General features: G+C 41.9%; 2 protein-coding genes across 6 annotated transcripts; both read right to left on the reverse strand.

Annotated features, from left to right (window-relative positions):
* Positions 1-412: 412 nt before the first annotated feature.
* Positions 413-6,578, reverse strand: ndufb11 (NADH:ubiquinone oxidoreductase subunit B11). The gene is made up of 3 exons (XM_085259186.1): positions 6,346-6,578; positions 5,292-5,422; positions 413-604 (listed from the first exon to the last, which is right to left on the reverse strand). The coding sequence occupies exons 1-3, from the start codon at positions 6,517-6,519 to the stop codon at positions 475-477; spliced, it is 435 nt and encodes a 144-aa protein (XP_085115312.1). The 5' UTR covers positions 6,520-6,578; the 3' UTR covers positions 413-474.
* A 2,160-nt stretch (positions 6,579-8,738) lies between these two features.
* Positions 8,739-18,930, reverse strand: tbc1d25 (TBC1 domain family, member 25). Of its 5 annotated transcripts, none has more exons than XM_085260056.1 (8): positions 18,371-18,930; positions 15,726-15,850; positions 15,164-15,417; positions 14,917-15,071; positions 14,512-14,639; positions 14,236-14,424; positions 13,623-13,898; positions 8,739-12,858 (listed from the first exon to the last, which is right to left on the reverse strand). In XM_085260056.1, the coding sequence occupies exons 3-8, from the start codon at positions 15,304-15,306 to the stop codon at positions 11,158-11,160; spliced, it is 2,592 nt and encodes an 863-aa protein (XP_085116182.1). In that variant the 5' UTR covers positions 15,307-15,417; positions 15,726-15,850; positions 18,371-18,930; the 3' UTR covers positions 8,739-11,157. The 5 variants fall into 5 exon arrangements, with proteins under 5 accessions (XP_085116182.1, XP_085116185.1, XP_085116183.1 ...); XM_085260059.1 differs by lacking the exon at positions 15,726-15,850 and having other exon boundaries at positions 15,164-15,273; positions 15,393-15,417; positions 18,371-18,928; XM_085260057.1 differs by lacking the exon at positions 18,371-18,930 and adding an exon at positions 15,991-18,364.
* Positions 18,931-19,068: the final 138 nt, after the last annotated feature.

Below are 19,068 nucleotides of genomic sequence, written 5' to 3' on the forward strand. Positions count from 1 at the left end.
TAAAAATGTTTCAGAGTAGTTATTATATTCCCTCATTGTCTTTCATTTTCAGAATTATATCAGGCTAGGAGCTTTATACAAGTCATGTAACGTAGAAGTACCCAGTTATTATGGTTACATACTGATATGTGGTGTCTGAAGTTACAGTGTATTTTTTAAATAGAAGAGGCTGAGGGTTGACAGGTACGGTCAAACATATTCTATGTTTTTATTGGCTCGGATTAATATGTCTTACACCTCCTACTGTAAGATTTCTGTCACCATCTTACAATACTTACAGTACATAACAATCCCATTACAAAAAACAGAGGTGACGACTGGCTGACATCTAAATCGACATCCACGACACAAGCAGGGCTTTGAGTAAAATGCCACTGTACGTCATCACTGTCCACAAAAAATAACAACAAAATTCAACACACATATTTTATTTTTATCAGTGAAATACAATAATCAGGTATTACAGTGGACAGGTTACTGTCCTCCAGCTGTGGGAAGAATGATTTTGTTTGTGTCATAGTAGTTCTCCTCTATGAGAGGGCCACCATCGGCCTCGCGCTGCTGAATCAAATGTTCGGCCTCTCTTCTGGCCCACTGCCGCATGCTGGAACACAAAAATACACCAGATATGGACGGTGAGAAAATCAGAATGAAACCTATAATTAAACAATAATTAACTCAAGTTTAGGTGTAAACATTTCATTATTCCACTTAGACCCTCATGAATTCCAGAAAGAATATTCAATTGTGATGTTTTGTCAACAGGACAACTTTCATCCGTCCATGTTAAATCAGAGTTGATGGGTACATTTTTGGATCTTTTCTTTGCATGGTGTCTTGGATCCTCCCCCACTAACCCATCCAGCTCACCACCGGGCAGTCATCAAGTAAGAGCTCACCCTCTCTCTTTACGTGAGTGTCTAGAACACACGCCGCAGATCCAGTGATACAAAAATCAATCAATCAACCTGCGACATAAATGCACGAGTCTCCTGGACAACCTAAGAACACACTCAGATTCAGACATTGTGTTTGTTATGGACAAACTCAGACAACAACAGGAACAAGAACATTTACAAAATCTCCAGCAGAACAAAGACCGATGAGATTTGTCCAGACCGTCTGGATGTTTTAGTGATGTACCATAGACGAGGGCTGTGCCTATATCATATTGTCCACAATAATATCAGTCTATGTTTTTATGCAATATAAAAATGTCATAGTGATGTCATTACTATTGTAAGTTTTTGCATTATTGTTCTCTAGTGTAAAATAGAAACAAACCTGAGCATGTCAGAGAGTAAGAGCCATGTGCCAGCCTACGATGAGCTAGTACCTAAAAAGGAAGCTGCCTCAGCTGCCTCCAACAAAGCAGCACTTTGTAAAATATGCAAGAAAACCGTTCACGCTAAAGATGGAAACAAACTTCTTTTTGAGAAAATTACAAAAAAAAACAAAAACAAAAAGGCCATCCAGTACAACCCAGCTAAGGAGGAGAGCAGCTGCCGATGCAAACAGTGGGGGAAAATTACTGATCTGGTTACATACATGCTACTTTTAATTTATGCTGTTTGAATGGATATAATGCAAAATCACTAATGCACAATAATGCTGCTCGCACCTTGCTTCAGTAGAGCCACAGTTTAAATTACTGTGTTATTAATGACAATAACTGATTGGAAAAGGGACAATTTCCTTCATGAATTTACAATTACAAACGCTGCTGTCTGCAAGCCTCATGTTATACTTTAAATCCTCTATGTGAGGCAATTCTAAAGAGTTTCGCAAATACTTTCATTCTATTTACATTTTAAAAATATTCCAACTGTAAAATTTAAGTTTCTTAATCTCAAGTCACTGTTTAAAAAAAAAATAAAGTGTTATTAACTTGATATTCAGTTAGCGTCTGCTGTGCTCCCAAGTATTGCTTATTAATATATTGATAAGCGTTGGTCTTCCTTGGTCTCCTGTGTTCTGAGGGCCTCTGGATGTCTGGAGCCTGGATCTCCTCCATACCTGCTTCATGCCCTGGAGGACGGGGCTGTGGCCCCCCCACACCCTCTAGCAGTCATTACATGAAGGAACCTTTTGAATAAAAGCTAGCTCATGCTCACAGGTGTACACACGGGTGCTCACACACAAACTACGAGACAAGAACACAGATGATCTAAGCAGTTGTATTTTTAACCCAAAAAAATAAATAAAAAAAATACATGAGAACAAAATACTGAGTGTATGCAGGAGGGTGTGAAAAATAACATTTTCACAAAAAGGATGTAGAAAGTGTTTTCACTCACGCTATTCCTCTGCTGCTTTGTATTACACAAACGCGACAAAGATGATGTGAACTGTTAAAAACAGACGAGCCTCGAGTACGGACGCGCTCAAAGGGGCCAGAATGGAATCAGAAAGATTTCAAAGTCCTTTCATGTAACGTGTCAGTGGCAGCTACGCCTCTAACCACAGTCCTAAGAACACAGCTGATCAGGGAGGGGATTCAAAAACAAAAATAAAATCGGCCCTTCGTGATCGCTCAAACAATTACATTTAATGACAGGAAGTTCATTCAACTGGATGTAGTGTTTTCAGGGGGAGATAAACAGAATCAACATTGTGGGGATTTCTTTACCTGGATGATTAACTATGAATCCAGCCATCATGCAAACATAAGTTTATTTCATTTTGTTTGATTACTGAAAGTTTTCCTTTTTATTCGGGCTGGTACAGTTATTGCTTGGTTAGGACATCTTAGTTTCCTCAGCAGGGCAGCATGTGGGGATTAATTGCTACACTTTAGATACTGAGGGTGGCTCATGTTCAAAGCAGCCACTCATTTTGCCCGAATTGTCGATTTTCTTACGTGAATTCCACCTTCATCTTCCTCACTCTCTTATAGGGACTGCACTTCTTCAAGGCTGATGCTAGCAACAGCCTCCTGTGAAACCCACCACAGTGGCTTGTGCATTGTTCACATTTACACACCACTTCAGAAATTTACCCACATTTGGCCAGCGGCAGGTGCCAATTTCCACCCTGGTGAGAAAATGTAAGCGGCTGGCTTAACCACGGCTCAGAAACGACGGCTCACTTTGCAGCATTCATAGTGTTCTTAATCCCAAGGTACTCTGATGAGGCCAAAATGGGGACAATTTCAAGAACTGGTGACTAGTTTGTAGAGCTGGGCCATACCGTTCACGGTAATACTGGTATAATGTCGGGCAACGATAAGAAAATGACATAGATAAATATTTTTGGTCATATCGCCCTGCTCTACTAGTTTGGAGCGTCCTCTGACCATGACGCTTTACCAAAAATAAAAAAATAAAAACATGAAAAAAAGCCAAAACAAAACACACATTTCTCAGGATAATAACTAAAAGAATGTTGTTTAAAGTGTTTGCAGATCTGAGCAGACACCAGTGGACTTTCCAAGTAGGAACTGGTACAAACTGGTAAAGAATTGCACACCACTATACTGAAATATAATCACACTTAATATATCAGTAACATACAAGTGCATACAAATGAACTTGGATATAAGTCTTGGTGGTGCCGACAATTATTGATCATACCTTTACATTGAAAGGACACCTCGCTGCCTTTAGTCTTTTTCTTGGCCATTACTGGGTCAATGGTTCGATGGGCCACAATCAAATCAGGTGTTAAGCTGATTTTATTTTTACTCTAGTAAAACTGAATTATATCCCAAGTTCAACCTATGCTGAGAGGTCAGGGTCAGCAGGGGTTTTGAAATTGTGTGCTGGGAGCCCGCCGTTGTTGGTGGTATGGTGACAGAGAATCCGTGTACACACATAACGCACACACGTGTGGTTTTAGAACACCCACATTTATCCAGTTATTTATTGCAATTCAAGTCCAATAAATAGCTTGAAATGGTACAAAGCGGTGAACTGCCAGAGGTTAAAAAAAAAGGGGAAATATCATGTACATTTCAGAATTATACAAAAACGGATTAAAAATGTAATCTGTTCTGCAACAATGGAGCTTGATCAAGCCTTGAAAGCTGGTGCTACTAATTTCTACAGCTGTTCCGACTTTTCTGGATTACTTCCCCCTGTGTCTGCATTAAAGAAGTGTTGCAACACACTGTGGTACCATATGCTCGTCAGCATCAGTTGAACAGTGTTGTACTGCAGAAAGCAGTGTGATGGTACAAGAATGGTGAGAAAAAGGTGATTAACAATGGAAGAGAAACAGACCATCATAACACTTATAAATGTCGGTCTGTCCTACAGAGAAACTGAAAAGAAAGTCAAGGTGTCAGTGAGTCCAGTTTCCTTCACCATCCAAAGGCTCAGAAACTGTGACAGGAAGAGGTCTGCAGACCCAAAGACACGACTCAATCAGAGGACAAGTTAACAGCTGTGTGATAGGCGGCTCACAGGACAACAGCTTCAAGCAGCTTAATAGTGGTCGTAGTAAGAAAGTCTCAGTTTCAGCTGTGAAGAGAAGACTTTGAGCTGCAGGTTTGACAGGACGAGTTGCAGCAAGAAAGCCAGACGTCAGAATAAGACAAAGAGGCTTGGCTGGGCCGTGAAACACCACCATTGGACTACTGAAGAAGAAGGTATTATGGGCTGATGGATCAACATTTGAAATCTTGGGTTCATCACACAGGATCTTTGCGGTGGAGTAGGTGAAGGATGGTTCCACAGTGTGTGGCATCGACTGTCAAACATGGAGGAGGAAGTGTGATGGTCTGGGGCTGTTTGCTGGATCCAGGGTCGGTGACTTGTACAGCGTGAGAGGCTCCCTGAACCAAAACAGCTACAACAGCATTCTGCAGTGCAATACATCCTACAGCAAGATAATGACCCAAAACACAAGTCCAAGCTGTGCCAGAACTATGTTGGGGAAAAAAGGAAGATGGGAATATGGGAAGAACTTTCTGGAGAATATTTGATTTCCATTGTAGAAAGAATGCAGCCGGTGTGTTCAGCTGTTATATCAGGTGCTACTTTGATGAGTAAAGGTTTAGAATTTTGGTCTATAAACTGATTCCATGACTTGTTTTTTTTTTTTTTTAAACTCCAATTACTTATTTGTAGCATGCTTTCATTTCAGAGTGCAATGAGACATTAAACTGAATAATTTTCAATAAAAGAAAAAAGTTGTGGTGTTCTGAAACTTTTGACGAGTAGTGTATATAATCCTATTTTAACTTAGGACAAGACATCTGACATTTTCACTCTGTCCTTTGACAAAGAACCATAGCTAAGTCTAGCCACCATATAAATGAGCTGATATGAAAAGATAAATTGAGAACTCACCCATGGTCGGGTAAATAGTGGATAAAAGTTCCTCCAATGACGAGAGCAACTGAAATGCCGAAGAAGAAGCCCACTTTCATATTCCACTCGTCCTCCACTGGATCGCTGGAGAAGCCATGGTATTCCGGATTCTGAAAAAAACCCACAAAAGGGGACCAGTTTAAGTATCCAACATGTTTTCAGTCAGTACTGGAAGGATGATACTGGCCTGTCTACACTTTCTGATATGATTTGTATGTTAACAGAACAACTAAAGTTCTTTGTTTTATTCAGGAGAATCTGACTTAAAACCGCCTTATCTGACTACATCTAGACAAGCCAGAGGAAAGTTGAACCTGAGGAATAAACTGAAGAATTTGCAAACGCTTAAATGTCCCACAGACATTTTCCTGCATTATCAGGTGACCTCTTCTGACAGGGAATAGCTTAAAGCAGCTTTTAAAATCAGTCTAATATTATGGACAGTTTTTGATATTTACACATTTGTGAAATATTAATTGTTTTTCTGATAGGCATATTCGTGTTTTATTTTAAATTAATAGCGGCCTTGTAAGATTCAATGGTTCTCACACAAAATACACTGCTTAAAAAAAACAAACAAACAGAAACAAAACGAACACCTGATCAGATCTCACGGGCAGACAAATCATTTCAGAGAACCGACTGAGCCAGAGCAGGCTAGCTGTATGTCTGCGGTAAAAATAGTATTTTTTAATCAATGAATTTTTATTTTTAATCATTGCGATACTATTGTATATTCAGAACTGGTGCGCAATTTAAACTCTCAGCGCACTTGTTGCAAAATAAACCGATCTGACCAATCAGATCGGTTTATTTGGATCTGAAGAACCGCAAAAATCGAGCCTGGTTGGGAAAAAATAAATGCCGTAAATTCGTCCAGTGAAAATACGCGGTCGGCGTGAACGGCTGCATTAATGGGGGTGTCCGAGAATAATTTAAACCACAGAATTGAACGCGTCCGGTGTGTAAAGCCCTTTACTGTGTAAAAATAACATTAGCATGCTGTCCTCAAATCTGATCGAGCAGAACTCACCTTGACATACGGGCTGACCTCACCGTGACCAGAATGCTGGACCTCGGGGTGGAGCTCCGTCACCGCGGTTGAGCCTGTAGCACTGTTCGCTTTAGACTGGGAGACCAACCGGGCTGGTGGATTATAAAGTAACCGGGGCAAAGTCAGCCCAAACCGCGAAATTCGGGTCAACATTTTGCCACTTGTGAAGGATACTGTTAGCCCGGAACCGGAAACTACGGTTTCAACTCTTCTTCTTCTTCTTTTTTTGTTTACGGTTACCAAAAACCGAAACGCTGCATTACCGCCACCAACTGTGATGGAGTGTGGACCGAAATGACACTCGGAAAAAAATGTCAGGCAACATTTACGTGTGTATACACAGTTCCACACATCACTAACCACCTAGCATATCTGCAAGTTCATTAATCTGCTTTAACTATTTTGTTTGCTAAGATTAAAAGAGCGCTAACACAAACTGGCTGATCCATATCATACCCCTACACGCTCCACAGCTCTCCCTGTTCTCCTCTCAGCTCTTGGTTCTTCTCCAGCTTCTCGTGTTCCTTCTTCCTGACGCTGCTGACATTCAGTACAGCTACATCTGTCACTACAGCCTCGTCCTCTGCTTGTTTTTTTTTGTTTTTTTTAATGTTCTTTGATAAATCCCAAGATTAAAACATTTCTTCAGCTTTGATTTTGTCATGTTTTCAACAGTTTTGCATTCATGTTGCTGGACGCAGATCATCTATTTTTCAGTAAAATGCTGACTGTGTGACACTGAAAGGGGAAGAGAGTTGAAATGTAAAAATAATCATAAATGATGAAAAATAAAGGATGGAAATAACAGACAGTAGCTGCAATGACCATTTTTTATTGTTTTAAAATTCCGTTTTACTTGAGCTGTTTGTAAGTTATAACTTTAATCTTCTCAGCAGTTTGCTGATGGACCGACAAAAACAATTACGAGTAGCCTAAAGACCAGATGTATTACGTTTTTATCAGTCTGTGAGTGCCGACAGGCTACCTTTGAACTATCCATGTTCAAGCATAAAATAAGTATTAAAGGTTTATGATCCTGCAAATCTGTCATTGTCATAGGGTCCATGTACATGTTTTCAACCACTGCAAATGTGCTCCTGTATAGTCCTCCACTTGATTTCACTTCAACTCTTTTGTAAGTTACAACTTTGCTCATGTCTACAATTGGCTACAACAACAGGAAGTGAAGCCCACAGACGCGGTGGGCAGATTATTTTGCACACTCCCTCCACTGACAACACTCTCTGCAGGTAGACAGCCAATCGTGATAGCCGACAAGCTACCCCTGCTCAAACATAACATGAGCAATATAAATGATGCTGTTGCCAAAATAATTCACACACCCATCCAAATCATTGAATTCAGGTTTTCCAATCACTTCATTGGCCACAGGTGTATAAAAGCAAGGACCTAAGTCTGCAGACTGCTCCTTGTGACAGAGCAGTACCCTGTTACACGGGATGCCACCTGTGTAACAATTCCAGATCTTAAATTTCCTCATTAAAAATTCCTTAGTCAACTGATACAGGTAATATAACAGTGAAGCAACTGGGAATGACAGCAACACGGAGCTTTTCTGTAGAGTAAATGGATACACACCTGCAAACTTCGCCTGGCCTTCAGATTAGCTCAGCACATACAGAGCTTTATGGAATGGATTTCCATGGCTGAGCAGCTGCATCCAAACCTTAATGCAAACTGTCAGATGCACCTTTGTTCCAGTCAAAGGAACTCTTAATGCGTCAGTATACCAAGGCATTTTGGACAATTTCATGCTCTCACCTTTGTAGGAACAGTTTGGAGATGGCCCCTCCTGTGCCAACATGACTGTGCATCAATGTACAAATCAAAGTCAAAGACATATATGAGGGAGTTTGTTCTGGCTAGTCAAGCTCTTCCACGCCAGAGTCCTGGCCTAAACTTGACAGAACACCTTTGGGATGAATAGGCCAGGCCTTCTGGTCCAACGTCAGTGTCCGATTTCATAAATGTGCTTTCGGAAGAATGGTCAGAATTGACATAATTAAACTCTTAAACGTTGTAGAAAGCCTTCCAAGAAGAGCTGATGCTGTTACAGCTGCAACGGATGTGCTGACATCGAATTCAACCCTACTGTGTCTACAACTCAACTTTGTCATCAGATGGTGGGTGTGAAGCAGAATTTATAATCAGGCGTGAACCTCATGTGTGCATCAGTTAGACTAACTTCTTAAAATGCTTAATTGCTTTAAATGAATTAACAAAGAAGTACTAGATCCACCCAAGTAAAATTAAAATTGAGGCAGTTTTGAGAACAGGATTGTATTTCAAATTCTACACTTGGACTTTTGTAGCCTTCATGAATCAGTTCAAAACAATCATCCTCCATGCAATCAGCTGCACTGAATATTTATTTGTGTCCAATATACAATCAGTAACATTGTGTTTTAACTTTTGTTTACATAGATAACTTGAGATAAATCTTTTTAAATAAATGTACATATTGCTAGCTCACAGTCCAGTGAGTACAGTTACTTCAGATTGGTTTATTTTGATATTAAATACTGACATACAAAAGGAGGCAAAACAGAACCCCAGAATCAGAACCATACGAGCTTCTCCAACGATATCAGTCACTTCAAATTCTGTTTAAACAGAAACAGTCCTCAGAAGGTAATTCTCAAATAAGCGTTACTTTTGCATGAGTACTGTGTTTGCAGAATACCTATCCCTTAAAAAGTAAGAATAGGTAAGGTAAACCATGCTAAGAAGAAGAATGTTTTAAGATCTACTCCCAAAATTTGTAGTTGTGCCTTCATATCCCTAACAGATGGCACACAACTGAGCTGAGGTCTGGAACGTCGAGCATGTGGTCTAAGGATGGATTCATGTGACCGGGGCCAAAACCCATCCAGAGTAAGCATTTCTCCAGCTGCCCAGCTTATTGACAGTGTCATGGCCTAAAACATAAATATGTATTTTGCTTCCCTTCACCTATGTTGAGCTGGTAAAAAATAAGACCAGAATATCATCACCACCTTTTATAACCACAGCATGAGCATAACTGCTTTGACACAAACAATAACAGAAAATGATGAATGTAAGCTTTGTTAAAGTGGAGTTTATATCAGAGCTAGCACAATGCAAGCTTTGATTTCACAGGCACATATCTAATGTGATCAATAAATCTGTGAATCAACTCAAAAAAAACCAAAACAACAAAATAGGGCCAATCCTCCTGGGCGTGTCCTGACAGCTTTCAGCTGCTTTTTGATTGATTGCTGTTAGTCGCGTTCACTCTGTGAGATCTTAGTTTCCCTCCAAAAAGGACAAAAGAAGATGCGAGCTGTACATTCATAAAACACTGTCTTTGGAAAAGAGCAATGAGCAAAGTGCTAAAATTAAACATTACTCAATAAACACATTTACAGTGTGCAGTACTTACTTTACTACTGATGTAGTTTTAATTTGTGACCCCAGCACAAGGTCTCTTAATAAAAAGGCATTTGTACAAAGTAGACTGAAACCACACTGATGTTCACAGCATGGCAGCCAGTTTTTGTCCTGGGCTAACATGTTTTAAAGAGACGTCACAGCTGTTTGTTTTAACAGCGGCTTAGCAGAGGTTGGATCAGAGACAGCGGCCCCATCTCAGTTTCAACATCAGAACCTACGCCTTCATACTGTCTGCTCCAGTATAGGGTAGGTTGTGGTTATGGTGAGCTAGTCTTACAACTCCAAGATGAATTAGAAAGAACTAGAAATTGACTGGAAAACGTCTAAAGAGCAGAGACTGGACCATACGCAGCAGCTATATGTTTGTAATAAGTAAACCAGTTCATCTGGACCATAGCTACTCTATGAGGAACTACTGGCCAATAAGTATGCAGCTATGGTCGTGTTATGTGTCAAATATTGCCAAGTATGTTTTCAATTCAATATTATTTGTATGGCACCAGTTCACAACTAGTTGCCTCAAGTGAGTGTTTTAGAGGACAACCTACTTTCAACAGGAAGCAATTTCAGGCAGAAATGAGTCCTGGATGGTGTACCATGTGCTCCCGAGCACAGTGAATGTCACTGCAAATGCCTTTCTGCATGTTTGCTTTGAAGATACAAAGAAATGAAACAACATGCCAACTAAATAGTCAGCGAGTGGCTCCTTGTTCACACACACACTTATTTAAAATATCCAAACTAAAAGAATTTAGATTATCGGATTAAATTATTGGGGTCACAGGGTCACATCCCTATCGAGCATGTTATTTTATGAGTAACAAGTCACACTTGAGGTTATTTAAAAAAAACAAAAACAATAAACAAGCAAACAAACAAACAAACAAAAAACAAAACAAAACATACAAATTCTGCAATTATTCAGTGGTTCGTGCACTCGGGATGAGTGAAAGCAAAGACTTGACTCATGAGTTCAAGAAACCACCATCCCATTATGTTTTTAAATAATTGAACTCCCGTGTTTTAATTAACATACTTCCATGGCTTCCTGGAGAGGAAATCAGATTGTAAACAAACATGATAAAAGTGGCAACACGGGTTAAATGCACCAAGTGTATGATTCAGACAGGCTCAGGGTCAAATATCAGATCCCCAAATTACTGAGCTTCAAGAATCAGCAACCCCAATGGAAAAAAGGCTTCTTAGGTTCTTTATCCCGACTTCCAGAGAACAAGCAAGAAAAATGAAAAATATTACACTGACCTTAAGGAATATATGTATTTAATTAGAGACAGAATTGAAAGAGCTGAATCCACTAAGCAGTCCGGAAAAGGAGGCCAGTGATGTACAACAGAATCAGGAACTGGTGGAAAAGGAATTTTGAGCTATCAGAGAAGGAATGGTGTTTGCCAAATTATAGGTTGAGTTTGGAGATGACAACTGTGGAGATGCTAAAGGGCTGTAAATGGGCTTAGCAGAGATGGCTGAAGAAGGGGAGTGCTGAGTAGCAGTAGCTGTTGTTGGAGAGTCTGAGCTAACCTCATCCCCTTCTTCTGAGTCCCACACCTCACTTTGCAAGTACTCTGCAAACAGGGCCTTGGCTCTTTGCAGCACTCTGCTCAGGTTGTGGCGTCGCACAAGGCGATCAAAGTGCATGGCTAGCTCATTGTAATCCAAACTGTTCTTGATGATATGGTCTCTGTGCTCCAACAGGATGGACAAGCACAGGAACAGCATGAACGGGTTGCCTTTACCAAACTCTTGAGGAGGTGGCAAGGAGCACGGCTTGATGCCAGTGGTCTCGGCTTTTAGAGAACTGGGCGTATTAGCAGCGCTGCTGGGGGATTTGTTGCCAGGTGAGAGGAGACTGTTTGAGTACAACCTGGAACCAGACAAAGATGTTCCTCTTCCAAAGGACAAAATGGGTGAAGACAGCAGGGATCTGTTTTGAGCAGTAGAAAGAGAGCTGACGGATGTCCGTGCAGTGGGGGTTGTGGGTGAACTGATGCGTGTACTGCTGGGCAACTGAGTAGAAGAAGCTGACACGTTTAGGCCAGCTCTTGGTAAGGCCTCACTTTCGTTGCTCACGTATGGTGATGTGGACTTTGGAGGAGAGTCTGGAGAAACACCAGGCCAACTCGATGGTGACAATGAAGACATGGGAGAGACAGAGGAGCCAGTTTTCCAGACGGGTTGGCTGCTTGGGAAAAGAGGTGGAGAAACATCATTATCAAAATTTTTAAACAGTGGTGTTTGCTCTCCCGTGTCCTCCTCAGTGTCAGTTGTGGATTGGCGCCTCGGGATGCTCGTTATCGACTCTGAAACCACTGCACCCTGTTGACATGGAGGATGCTGTTCAACCTCCTCCATATCAAAGCTGTCTTCATTTCGGGCAGTATAATATTTAAACTCCCCAAAACTAGTCTGCCTCTCGAAGGGAGCACCTTTCAAATCTGTCTTTGCCATGGTTACCTGAGGGATATCACACTCGTCACCCACATTTGCTTTATCCGAGCTCACGCTTTGCCTGTCCATTTCATCAGCGATGGCATTTATGTTCATGTCTGCTTCTTCTCTTGAAGGTCGCAGCATGTGCCGTCGACGCTGCTTCTCTTTTTGTTCCTTATCTTGAAAGTAGTCCTCAACCGTCTTGTCCTCAAAGTTGCTGAACATTGTTTCGTCGGCTTCCAGAGGTGGCCCCAGAAGCTCCACTTCAGTTTCAGGAGGATCTGGGGGCAGAGAGCTCCAAGTAACTTCCAGCATCCTTAGAGCATCATCAAACGCAAACTCTCGTTTAAGCTCCAGAAGAAGCCAACGGTAGCAGAAGAAGAGGTCGTCAGCTCCTCGGGACACTAGGTAAGAGTAGAATTCAGGATCGGAGTACTGCAGGAGGAGCTTCAGATGCTGGAACTTAACAGACATGAGCTGCCCGTCTGGCCGGAAGTTTCCTTCTAAGCGTTTCATGATGCCACAAAAGCAAATGAAGGCGTGTGCCTCGTTGTCCATTACTGCAAGTATTGGGGAGGCAATGTCACTCATGCCTTGACAGTAAGAGATCTGGAAAAACAACACAATGGCAAAACGTTACAAAAGATGACAGTTTGCACAAAGAACACATTTCTATATCACGTTATATGTCATGTCACAATCATCAAATGTATCATTTAAGACTGTGGTCTTTCTTCCTTAAAACAGCCGACATTAAAATAATTTTAAAGGAATCAAAACTGGATTGCTTTGAGCAAACCATTAGAAAAGCTAAAGTCATGCAAATCAGTCTTTTCTTAAAGAAAAATATCAGCCTTGTTATTTTGTCTTGGTTTGTTCCTTTTCTTCTCATACGTGCCGTCACTATCAGACAGTAATCTCTGTAACGGGCAGAAAATTGTGATTTTCCTTTGATGAAAAACTTCTCTGAGGCATTGTAGGAGATGGAGTTATTTAGTTAATGAACTTTAACAGTGACAAAATAGGTTTTAGATGAAAAACAGCAAAGGTAAGACAAAATTCATGCTACTATTTTTCAAACTCGAAGCGTGGTCTGGTTTTCTTTTGCTGCTGGTTCAGTGAATTTTGGTCGGAGCGTGATGAAACTTGCAGTTTTGGAATCTGCGAGATGCCGGCTTTCAATGTTACATACTTGTCTGCGACTCTGCAAACAGGGAATCCGTGCTTTGTGTTTATGTCATTTGTGTTTACATGCTCTTCTATTTGTTTGTTGAGCTTTTAGCCAAGATTCTGGCGTTTCTGTGGATACAGAGGGTTAAGAGATTCAGACTGCAGGAGAAGATTTGCGTTCCAGATAATGCGCCAATACAAACCTGTGGATGAGTGATGGCAAATGTGGTGAGTAGATCTGTGAGGGCAGTCAAATGGGGACTATCCTCAGAGCCTGCATAGTATGGATGAGCTCGATCCGTCCTCAGGACGTCTTTGAGAACATTTCCACGGATAAATTCAAGGTCCTCATGACTAACCCGGGTTGTCCACTCTCTCTTTAGCTGGTCATACTCTCTCGTCTTCCTCTTCATGTAGTCCATTCTCTCCTGTCCGCTAAGTCCATCTGGATAGACATTCAGGAGGTAACGCCAAACCACCTAACCCAACAGAGGACAACAGAGGAGTTAATCCTTGAGAAATGTAAGTCATAAAATACAAATTCTATAATTGCACATATATGTTCTTAATTGTCCTTCAAGTTCCATCTTTTCATCCAAAAATCGCAAATGACTGAACGTATCAGTTCAAATCTGGTTGCAAGCTGGCTGACTGTTAAAACTCTCAGCCAAGAGGGAGAGCTAGGATAGCAGGATAGCTAGAATTAGCACGAGAATTTGTTCAGTTTAAATAATAACCAGAAATAATAACCAGATTATTTTGTTTAGAGCGTACAAGGTGCTCATATACAATATTAATCAAACACAGGTGCTAAACCTTCCGCAGCGACGGCTCCACACCCCCATGGTAGATTCGCAGTCTGAGTTCCTCAGGCCGGGTCAACTGTCCCTGTCCGTTAAGGTAACTGTGAAACTCAGCGTCACTTAAAGGGGGCTTGAAAGGCTTGATCTCCTCCCCATAAGACCAGCTGAAGGCCTGCTGGACCTTCGACAGGGTCCGGCCCACCTAAACAGAATAGAAACAGGTGCATCAGCAAAAACGTGGCTCAGAGAGTGTGGTTAGGTTAAACAGAGTGAGGAAAGGTAAAGGAACCTGGGACAGTAGAGACTGGGTGAAGGGAAGAGCTGCAGATGCCAAGGATCTAGTCTTCTCTGTGAGAAGCTGCTCAGAGCCAATCACGTCTTTGGGGCTTATGATGTCCCAGTCTTCCAAAACAGGGCCTGCAGTGAAATAATGACAAGCAGATTTAACAGCAACAGTGTTTTAGTCCTTCCTGTGTCACGTTTTGATGCCTGGTTTCAATCTGAAAGAGGTATTCTTTGTTGTAATCATTTCTCTTCTGCAAACAGACTTTTAAAAGTTTGGATGTGATGGGTAACAAAATGTTCTACCACAGACTGTCGTTTTGATCTTTAAAATTTATATTATTTACATCATAAATTAGAAATCTATAACATTTTTGCTTTCAGTCTTGATTTAAGTTGCTGGTGTTCTTACTGTCCTCAGAAGGTTTTATATCCATCTTGAGCTGCAGAAATGGTCTGGCTGCACTGACAAACGCAACATCCAAATCCCAGTCAGAGACCAGAGACATATACATTTCAGCCCCGCTGCGATCGCGAGACAGGTAACCAACGCTGAAATTTCTCTTCCTAATTCAAGAAAGATATTTAAACAATGTTAGATAAATTCTTTGGGCACTTCTCTGTTTATAAGTCTGTTTGGCCATTCTGACTATTCTTACCCATTCAAATCAAAGGCTCTGATAAGTATGTGCTGCAAAACCTCCAGCGATGTTATTTGGGGATCAACAGCAAAGGAGCGAAACTCCACAGGAAGTGCCCCATCACATTTCTGGGAAAAAATAAATAAATAAATAAAAATCATATTACAATCTCATCACTGACAAACAAGTAAACATACAAACATTTTTGGTGTGGTTAAACCATGGTAGGAGAATAAGAGATACAAACCAAGTCAATGGGATACTATACCACCCTATAATAAAATAAAAAACAATGCATTGTTACTAGACCATAACTGTAAAATAATTATAAAACAAAATACATAATAATTCGTCTATTTGAATGTAAAGCATACAAAACACATAAAATTAATGGAATAATGCTCCACATCATCCTCTGTTGTTGGGGGGTGGGGGGTTGCCTAGGGGGTGCTACAGTCTCTCAGGGCAAATTTGTCCTGGATGAGGGGCCAGACAAAGCACGATTAAGTCGACCCCTATGAAAAGAATAGAAATCAAGGGACTGTTTATTCTATCTGCAAAAGGGTTACTGGGGTCTCACCCTGAAACCAGGCCTGGAGAGGGAGCTCAAAGGTGAGCGTCTGGGGGGGTCGGGCCTTATGCCATCTGTGCTGGCAGGCACAGCCCAAAGAAGCGTCATGGGACCACACTCATGGAATGTAACCTCTGTGGTGAATAAGAAGCCTGAGGTTAACAGATACATAAAGCTACAGTAGCCTCACTTCAATGCACAGCTTGGGGCTGGGCTCTGTTCCGGTCTCAGTGACAGGTGGTAGGCAGGTATGGGTATTCTTGTATTCTCTCACCTTGCTGCCAGTATGCTGGGGTTTTTGCTGGTGGATGAGATGATTGCTTCCCTGCACCTTTGGGTGGGGGAATGGGTCCTGACTGTCATCTGTGCTTATGCACCAATGGACAGTTCAGACTAGCCAGCCTTCTTGGGGTCACTGAGTGGGATGCTTTAGAGTGATCCATCTAGTGTTTCTGTCATTCTACTGGAAAACTTCAACGCTCACATGGGAAAAACAGTGTTTGCAGATGATGTGGCCTTGGTGGTTGCCTCCAGCTTGCACTAAAGCAGTTCGGAGCCAAGTGTAAAGCAGCGGGAATGAGAACAAGCACCTCCAAATCTGAGGTTGTGGTCCTCAGCTGGAAAAGGAGCACGACCAGGTGGTTTGGGTATCTGATTAGGATGCCTCCTCGGCGCCTTCTGGGTGAGGTGTTCTGGGCACGGCCCACCAGACGGAGGCACCGAGGCAAACCAAGACATGCTGGAGAGATTACATCAATCTCCTTACCATGTGTGGAGGGTTTCAACCCAAATCCACCACCTTGAGAGTGTACACTAAGCGGAAGGAAGGAGGCAGAGGGCAAGTGAGTGTCTGAACCACCGTCCAGGATGAGACAACAAACATCCATGAGTACATCAGGAAGTTGGCCACAACTGACTGTGTGCTTAGTGAACAGCTCAGGCAGCAGAAACCTAAGAAAGAAGTGGAGCAAGAAGAACCATCATGAAGGAAAGGCCCCTGTATGTACCACCGGCAGATAGACGAAGTGGCTGGAAATCCTACCAGTGGCTGGACAAAGCTGGAGTGACAGCACATAGACACTAATCATGGCAGCACAGGAACAAGAACTGAGCACATAGAGGCTGGGGTCTATCACACCAGACAAGACCCCAGGTGCAGGCTGTGTAAAGATGCCCCTGAGACAATCCAGCACATAACAGCAGGGTGTAAGATGCTAGCTGACCTCGTGTATGTCCTGGACGTCACGAGGTCAAAATTGGATACGCCCCCTAGGGTGGTTGAGCATGACCGAGTTAAGATTCTGTGGGACTTTCAGATACAGGCGGATAAACTGGTGATGGCTGACCAACCGGATACAGTAGTGGTGTCCAGCAGAGCGCAGTACTAGGAACAGCAAAGATACCGTGCAGGACCCTTGAGCTCCCAAGACTCTGGTAGAGGACTCGAGCTTGAAGGATGAAGGGATTTTTTTTCTGGTTTTTATATCAATCAACATTATTATTTGGTTCAATATTTGAATACATTTTGTTCAAATGTGCATTCGAATATTAAACCTTTTTGATATCTGATAATGTGATAGAAATAATGTGTAGAAACTAGCTTTTTAGTTTCTACACATTCTACCCTACTTTTATTTATGCAACTATAACAGTATTATGAATTTCTTTTGTGTCACAAAAAGGCCATTAATTTAACAGTATAATTAAATGATGCAGGGTATACAGTGTACATTTCTTTCCTCTGCATGAAGTTTGTCATATTATGACCTTTAAACTTTGAAGTATTGTGCAACATACAGCAAAAAGGTTCGTAACATTATAAGCTGTTATGTCTTTGATGCAGATAACAATTGACACAACAAAAATGCTGGTGCACCTGTCCTGCCACGGCATCCCCGGCAGACTTCCCACTGGGCTCTCCAAATCACGGACAAAGAGTTTCCCTCATTCTTGATTTTTAGTTCACAAACACTTCTTCTAATGACCAGCTACTCCTGAAATTTTGGAGTTTTAGCTCTTTATGCAGTGAAGGTACAGGAGGATAAAAATGATTATCGGGCAAAAGGTCGTCGGTTTGTTAAAATAATCTCATAAAGTGAGAACAATAAATGTATCATTTTCTGTTTGTAACGACAGTCATCTTTCAGTTTTGCACTAAAGTAAACATCGCTACTTCCACGTCTCGCTGTTTGTAATGGAGGCGGAGTCAACCGGACGTGCTCCCGACGCAGGGGAAACAACACCGCCGGGGATACCTACAGGCACAATACGCACACATTTTCTGGGCAGGCAAGTGACGTCAGCTCACCTCTGTGACAGCCCGATGTTTGCATTGGATATTGTCAACGTGTTATGACCGATAACCGTGTCAGGTGTACATTACAGGTTTACTCAGTGTAAACTGACAGGGACAATGACTGATCGGCATCGAGAAGAAGCAATTCTACCGAAAACCCCCAAATAAATAGAAGAGGCCCCCTCTGTTATGGCACACTGCTAAACATCCAGTTTACGGAGTGCATATTTTCGATGTTTAACATTAACGCGGGAGCGTGTCTGTCTAAACAGCCATAACCTATGCGATAATATGATTGCTCGCTGTTAGCAGTCTTTGGCAGCCTATGTGGAAGTCAAAGAAACCATCATTCTCCCACCTTGACTTTGACACGAACAACACCCCTCTCCTCCTCGCCTTCCATCGTAAAGACTCCGTTTCGGAAAAGGATGGTTCGACCGAGCTTTGTCTGCTGTTTGTTTGCTTTTCTATCCTGACATGATGGAAGTGGCTCCAGCCGAGTTCCTATGCTTGACGATATTCTGCTGATTCTTTTTCTTCTTCTTTGTATTCATTGGCTGTTGACAAACAACGAATTGGTGCATTACCGCCACCAACTGGTATGGAGTCTTCTTCTTCTTCTTTGTGTTTAACGGCGGTTGGCAACCAACGTAAAGGAGCATTACCGCCTCCTACTGTTCCGGAGTATGGGTCAGACAGTGAGTTTACAATTTGTATCAAAACAAAAACAAAAACAAAAAAACCCCTACACTCTTTCATAAACACCTATATCCTTCAGAAACCCCACCAGTTCCCTCACCTGTGCCCTACTACCCTCCAACACACTCTTTAGATTAAATTCCCCAATTCCTCGCTCCGTCAACCTATTCTGCAGAACTGACCTCTCCACATCATAACCCTTGCACCACAGTATTACATGCTCTACTGTCTCCACCTCCTCCTGGCACACTCCACAAAGCCCCGTCTCATGTTCTCCTATCATCTGTAGTGTTTTATTTAATGCACAATGTCCCAGTCTAAGCCTGGTAATGACCACCTCATCTCTCCTATTACCCC

The sequence above is a fragment of the Mchenga conophoros genome, linkage group LG20 (assembly GCF_057382185.1).
Source record: "Mchenga conophoros isolate Kocher_MC1m ecotype Shallow Benthic linkage group LG20, M_conophoros_male_GT1.1, whole genome shotgun sequence".
NCBI lineage: Eukaryota > Metazoa > Chordata > Actinopteri > Cichliformes > Cichlidae > Mchenga > Mchenga conophoros.

Excerpts from the sequence above, each read along its gene's own strand:
- tbc1d25 (XM_085260055.1), bottom strand. The coding sequence starts at position 18,415 with ATGGAAGGCGAGGAGGAGAGGGGTGTTGTTCGTGTCAAAGTCAAG. Across the intron at positions 15,072-15,163 it reads AGAGCCTTTGATTTGAATGG|GAAGAGAAATTTCAGCGTTG; the intron begins GTAAGAATAGTC and ends TTCTTGAATTAG. Across the intron at positions 14,640-14,916 it reads TATAAAACCTTCTGAGGACA|GCCCTGTTTTGGAAGACTGG; the intron begins GTAAGAACACCA and ends ATTTCACTGCAG.
- ndufb11 (XM_085259186.1), bottom strand. The coding sequence starts at position 6,519 with ATGTTGACCCGAATTTCGCGGTTTGGGCTGACTTTGCCCCGGTTACTT. Across the intron at positions 5,423-6,345 it reads AGGTCAGCCCGTATGTCAAG|AATCCGGAATACCATGGCTT; the intron begins GTGAGTTCTGCT and ends GGTTTTTTTCAG. Across the intron at positions 605-5,291 it reads CACTATTTACCCGACCATGG|CATGCGGCAGTGGGCCAGAA; the intron begins GTGAGTTCTCAA and ends TTTGTGTTCCAG.